Source organism: Gekko japonicus, unplaced genomic scaffold, assembly GCF_001447785.1.
Source record: "Gekko japonicus isolate JY-2015 unplaced genomic scaffold, Gekko_japonicus_V1.1 scaffold54, whole genome shotgun sequence".
Classification (NCBI taxonomy): Eukaryota; Metazoa; Chordata; class Lepidosauria; order Squamata; family Gekkonidae; genus Gekko; species Gekko japonicus.
In genome coordinates this window covers 2,102,895-2,109,724 of record NW_015167058.1, presented here as the reverse complement: position 1 = coordinate 2,109,724, position 6,830 = coordinate 2,102,895, and the positions used below count along the sequence as shown (strand labels likewise).

General features: G+C 44.4%; 1 protein-coding gene across 1 annotated transcript in view; it reads right to left on the bottom strand.

The window, feature by feature from the left end:
* The window catches only part of LOC107111513 (probable 2-ketogluconate reductase), a 13,915-nt gene that overhangs the window by 4,499 nt on the left and 2,586 nt on the right, over nucleotides 1-6,830 (bottom strand). Inside the window, 2 exon segments of the mRNA XM_015412486.1 lie at nucleotides 599-799; nucleotides 4,424-4,808. Of these exon segments, the coding sequence (XP_015267972.1) occupies nucleotides 599-799; nucleotides 4,424-4,805 (583 nt within the window). The 5' untranslated portion in view covers nucleotides 4,806-4,808.

The window sequence follows — 6,830 nt, the reverse complement described above, 5'->3', positions numbered from 1 at the left end:
ATGAAGAGTTACTTTGAGAATCTCTTATCTTTGAAAACATTTGTAGTATGCCTATATAAATATGACCTGAATGTTCAACAAGACTCAGACAAGTTACAAGGAGGTGACCGGATCTAAACCATAGTCGTCTGCCGAAATGTTATGCCAACTATAGATTTTAGAAACTGACAACAGACCACCATTTCATTGTGGGGGTTAGAACAATGCAAAGGAAATATGGAACAAGAATATTCTATGTATTATCTTGCTCTCACTGCATTGTTTTCTACTTATATATCATTTTTTCTGATTTGTGTAACATACCATATCTAATACATATTCTGTGTTCCAGATTTCTGTAATCTTAGTCCTATTACCTTGCTTATTAGATTTCTCACCCTATTGATTGCATTGACTTACACTGTGTAATCCACCTTGAGTGTCAGTCAGAAAGGTGGACTATAATGCAAATAAACAAATTTAGATTTGAAGCGTACATTCCAGGCAGAAGGGAGAATAATTAAATCATAACGCATCTGTGTGCCTGTTGATGACGTAGAAATGAACAATTATTGAAGTTAAAGCAAGAATACAAACTATGAGTACAAACTAGTTACACATTTGCAATCTGATCAAAGAACTGTTTACCTCTGGTTCCTATTATGGTAAAGAATTTTCATTTCAAAAGTTTTGGCTCTCTGGGCTACCTTATACCCAATATGTCCCATTCCAATGATACCCAGAGTTGCACCATTGATATCGTCGCCCAACCAGTCAGCGTTAAAATATTTGGTCTCAGGAGAAACTGCAATCTGATAACCTAGAAATTAAAATATACAAAAGTGAGAAATAGGTGGTAGTTTTTCCAGAAATCAGCCGATGCTCCAAACGTCCGGTATGCAATCCATGTCTCAAGGAAATCAGTGTGGAAAATTGCTTTACCTTCAATGGAACTGATCTGCATTCCCAAGTAAGATTCAACCCATGGCTGAGTTCCTAGAATCAAGGTGCAAGGGCCCATATCTACCCAGAGGGCACACACTTCCAGACTCAAAACCCTTCCTCTTATTCCCAAGACATGTGAAGACATTCTGCAGTTACTCAGTGATTAGGGCGGAATCACTAAGCATATGTTCAAAGGCACTCTCTTATTTCACCTGTTCCAGATTCAGAGGCTGTGACCTGGCTCAAATTAAACCATGCCAAGAGTCTCTTCTCTCTCTCTCTCTCTCTCTCTCTCTCTCTCTGTGTGTGTGTTTGTGTGTGTGTGTGTGTGTGTGCTGAGAGAAGGGTTACAGATTTTTCCCCTCCTGTCATCAAATCCTTTCAGGATGCAAACAGGAGAGAGGACTACATTTTTAATCTCTATTTCCCAGAAAACCATGACTTTCTGGAACTCCAGCTTGACTGCTTCCCTAATTGTTTGACTGCTTCCCTAGTTAAAAATGCTGTGCATTTCAAAAAAAGCAAATTGGAAAGGCTAAGCTAGACCCTTCCCCCCTGCTATGATATCTTTATACATGCACAGTTTTAAAAAACAAACATAGGTCCCGGTCACACGGGCCGGAAAATGCGGGGGGGGGGAGCGTGGCTGTTAGCCTCGGAGGAAAGTAACGCGCAGCAGCCTGATCACATGTCTCATTGAGGTCCCATGGTTAGGCCGTTAGGTGCCGATCACACGGCTATCCTGCAGTGCGCCAAAGAAGCAGTGCGGCGTGATCACACCGGCAATCGCTTGGCGCCGCTTCTGTGGCAAACGGGATTTTTTTTCTCGCCGAAGTTTGCGCATGCACGTTAGTTTGTGCGCATCCTGTGGAGACTTACAAAAAAAAAACCCATCTGGTTTGCGACAGGACATGGACAAGCGCCTGATGCCACAGGATTCATGCGGAAACACGATCAGACGCCCACCCTTGCCCCACGTTTTCCAGAAACTAGTACCTCATATGTGGTAATTTTTTACTCCGCATCTTCGGCGAGAAGCCACGGGTTAGCCACGGGAGCGCTACGCCTCCCCGATGTTCCGGTGTGATCGTGCCAGAAAACTCCGCGGGATAATCGTGCTTTCAGCGTGGCAAACATTCCGTGTGACCAGGGCCATAGGAAAGCAAAGATGCATTCCTCTCTCTGCAGTCTGACCTAATACGGGCAGGACTGTGGCTTGTGGTTTGTTTTTTCTGAACATGGAGGTTAACTTTAAATGTTGTTCTAAGGCTAGCAGTAACATATTAAGTTAAGAGTTCACCAATTTCTGTGCTATGGGTTTGAGCCAACCAGCTTTTCCATTAGTGGTTTCCATCATGGGACTTGCATGGACAAAAGCCATGTGGGATGGGAACAGTAGTCAGAAGGGAAATTAGTTGAGTGAAAAAAGCTGGTTGGATTCACTGTCTGTCACAGAACAGGACATTGTGTTCCTTATAAGTGCTGAAACTGCCTATCAAGCTTGTGGCCAGAAACTCTAGCACAAATATTTTAAAATCCAGGGGTGTCAATCACTTGTTATGAAACTTCCAGTTGGAGAAAGTTAGCACACCCTTCAGTCAACTTTTGTGCTTATGCATCTTCCCTCCTATGAACATGGGGCTGTTGCAACGCAATAGATGATAATCTGCACTGTACACCCTGTAGCTGAAGTAACACAAAACAGGATCGCCCAGATGGCTCCCAGTGGAACCCAAGTCAGTGCAAGACACCTACAAAAGAAATATGAGCAGCAGTTTGAGCCACATCAGGCTTTAGGACTTGCACGTACATGGGCCTCCATGCACATGACCACTTTCTTTTTCTAGGCTAAGTCATGATGAGGTAGTTTATAGAACTTGTGTATGAGAAAGTTTCTTCCCAGAACAGACTGCAAAATCCAAGAGACCATAATGGTGCCTTGGGTGTTTTTTTAAAGACTAGGATATGACAGGCTGACTCCAGAAGTTCTGTTTTTTGTTTTTTTTTATCATGGTGTGATTCTTTTTTTTAACCATAGTAATAGGCTACACAATAGATCAGGGGTGTCAAACATGCAGCTGGAACAGGCCCTCGGAGGGCTTCTATCAGGCCCGCAGTGGAACTGGCTGTCTTCTGCTTCTTCTTCCAGTTCCGCTGCTGCTATGTCATCGTAGGTTTGCAGCTTACAGATACACACCTGAACAGCATACTCAAGATAGGAAACAAAAAAGAACACCACTGGCAAAAAATAATAACGCACAAGCAAGTAAGCAAGTATATAATGATCAAATAAGCATAACAGCAAGTATAATATAAATCAAATAAACATAACAAGTATGATATAAATCAATAGGCCAAAGTGCAATAATAAATCATAATTGAAACAAGTCACAGTCTTTCCATGTGTCTACTCCAGCATAGAAGCAATATCAAAGTCCAAATTGGAGTCCAAATTGGAGTGCAATTCATCAAATTTTTTGAGCCATAAAAAGCCGTGTTAATCCTCCTTGACTGACCATTCTGGCTTAGTGTATGCCAGCTTTTGAGACTGGGTCCCATTACAGCCATGCTTGAATAAGAATTATTCGAAACGCGGCAACAGGCATCCAGATTACGCGTCGGCTTTTTATGGCTCAGAAAATTTGATGAATTGATGAATTGCACTCCAATTTGGACTTTGATATTGCTTGGTGTTCTTTTTTGTTTCCTGCATTGTACACTGGCTTCCAGCCCCGTAGCTAGGGAATTCTTTGGGAGGGGGCCTTGGGGGGGCCCGCCAGCTAATTAAATGGAAGTACAGTGCAGGTGGTAAGTTGGAGCACTTTGGGGGCAGCCCTGGAGGGAGGGGGCCCAGAAGAAACACAAGGGGGCCGGGCCCCGTGGGCCCCATGTTAGCTACGGGCCTGCTGGCTTCCCCCCCCCTCTTTTTTTGGCTGCTAGCATACTCAAGATTGCAACAGCACATACATTTTGATGCAATAATTCAGAGCAAGAGGTGTCAGTTATCAGATACTGTTAAATAAACAAAATATTGCAAGAGTGCTAATGTTTTAAGCATGTTTTAAAGTTTAAAAAACCCCTTTGTGTTTGTTTCCTTTATAAAGTTTATATCTCTGCTACCAGGCATTACATTTTATGACACACATGGCCCGGTCCATCAAGGTCTCATTTATGTCAGATCCGGCCCTCATAACAAATGAGTTCGACACCCCTGAAATAGATTATTATACATTTCCACAGGTGTAATGATGATTACCATGAAATCAACTTTCTCACCTCCCTCCTTCTGTTGCAGCTCAAAATACCCCCCTGTAATGCTGCTCCTGGAGGCCAAAGGAGGGGGGGGATGGAGATACAGGGCTACAGTGAGAAGAGGGAGGTGAGAAAGTCACACTCACCTGGTGGAAATCATTACATCTGTGGAAACACTGCACTGGGCCCAAGCTGTGACACTATAATGTATTTTGAAAGGAAAGCTGAATGGGAAACTCTGTTGTACCTTCCACGATCCTCCTAGCAGATGCCATCAGTAAAGCCATCCCGAGGTCAGCTGTAGGACTGGCAACTGCAAATGGGGTGTTTGCCACTTTCACTCTGAAGCTGGAGATCAGTTTCAAGTCCAGATGATCCACTCCAACACCAGAGTTTGCAATCACCTTTAAGTTGGGCAAACTTTGCAGGAGCTCCCTGGTAGCTTCCGGTTTTTTAAACCACAAATAAATTGCTTTGATTTTTTGACTGAGATCTTGCTGATTTTCAAGAAATTCCTGCATGGTGATAAGCTTAAGATGTTTCTCCAGGAACTCAACATGGTCTTTGTAGACTCCATCCATGCCTCCTATAACATTGATTAGTGTATATGGACGGTCTTGCTTTGCCATGGTCTATAAAACAAAACAATACCCAAAATTGTAAAATGTGGTTTACTAATGCTGAAATATTATTTGTTTCAAGGCAGAAATGTACTTTACCATACAGTTTTGGAAACTACATTTTGAAACCCCGAGGTTGTGATCTCCCACCTGATAACTGGCCATACCCAGTTACTTCAATGGGCCAGATTCTCCCTACGGTATGTTTTAATGTGTTTTAAATTTTATTGTATTTATTAAAATGCTGTAACCCACCCTGAGCCCGTTTATGGGATGGGTGGGATATAAATGCGAAAATAAATAAAAAATAAGAGAATGTTATTAAACAGTATTATGGAACATTTTTCTTTTTATATATGTAAAATATACCTGCTAATATTATAATTTAAAGGAGAAGAGCAGCTGGGACAATTGTTGGGGAAGGGGAAGGTTTTTAACCCTTTTCCTTTGGACTGTTTTCTGCTTAACAGGGGGTTAAAGGAGGCAGTGGTTCGTCCACTCTTAAAGAAACCAACTCTGGACCCAATGGTTCTAGCTAACTACCGCCCAGTTTAAAATTTACTGTTTCTGGATAAGGTAGTTGAGAGAGCGGAGGCTGAACAATTCCAGGCTTTCTTCAATAACGCATCTATCCTTGACTCCTTCCAGTCCGTTTTCCACCCTGGTCATGGGATGGAGACGGTGCTGGTCGTCCTTACGGATGATCTCCAGAAGCACCTGGATTGGTGTGGGTCAGTGCTGCTGTTATTGTTAAATCTGATGGTGGCGTTTGACACGGCCGCATCCATGTCACACGGAAGTGATGCGATCACGCAGTACACGCTGGGGGCGGGGCCATGACCATCTGAGGGAAAACCATAGAGTTTTCCCTCAGATGGTGGCCTCTGGGGCGGGGGTTTCCCAGCCCCCCGGGGGGACTTGGCAAGCCTAGCCACAGGAGGTGATCCTCTCGCCAATGTTGTTTAACATCTACATGCGCCCCCTCGCCCAGTTGGTCCGGGGGGGTTGGGTTGGAGTGTCATCAATATGTAGATGACACCCAACTCTATCTGTTTTTGGACGGCTGTACCTGAGCTGGGGTGGTGGTGGAGTTAGGACGGGGATTGGGCTGCCCGCCCTGGATGGTATGCCACTTGCACTGCCCCAGAAAGTGAGGAGCCTGGGGGGTGATCCTGGATGCCTCACTTTCTATGGAGGCCCAGATCACCGCAGTTGCCAGGTCTGCCTTTTTCTATCTCTGGCAGATTAGGCTATTGGCCCCCTACCTCTCCCCCCCGGACCGGACTTGGCTACTGTGACCCATGCAACGGTCACTTCCAGGCTTGATTAGTGTAACTCGTTTTACACAAGATTGCCCCTGAGACTGATTCTGGAAACTCCAAGTAGTCCCAAATGTGGCAGCATGCCTGCTGCCGGCATCACCTGTGCGGGCATGCATTCAGCCGGTATTGTGCCACTTGCACTGGCTACTAATTAAGTACTGGGTCCATTTCAAGGTGTTGGTATTAACCTTCAAAGCTGTACCTAGCCTGGGACTGACATATCTGAAGGACTGCCTCTTGCCATATGTGCCCCGAAGAGCCTTGCACTCACAGGACCAGCATTTACTGGTTACCCCGGGCCCAAAGGATGTCCACTTAGCCTCGACCAGGGCCTTTTCTGCCCTGGCCCCGACCTGGTGGAATCAGCTCCAACTGGAGAGCAGGACCCTGCGGGACCTTTTATCATTCTACAAGGCCTGCAAACTTCGGTTGAGGCGGTGGGCTCCATCACAGTTGGCCTCCTTGCTTTAGTTTCCCAACCTGCTGAAAGGGCCCATCTGATTCCACCTTGTGGCCCTAACAGATTTATATTGCTACTATCAGTTTTATTGTTTATTGTTTTTATGGTTTTAATGTGCTTTTATTGTAACGAGTCTTTGACTCGATTTTTTGTGATCTGCCCTGAGCACGTTTGGGGAGAGCGGAATAAAAATCCAAAAATAAATTAAAAAATTAAAATAAATGGATTAGTTAAAATGGCCACCTGTAAGCT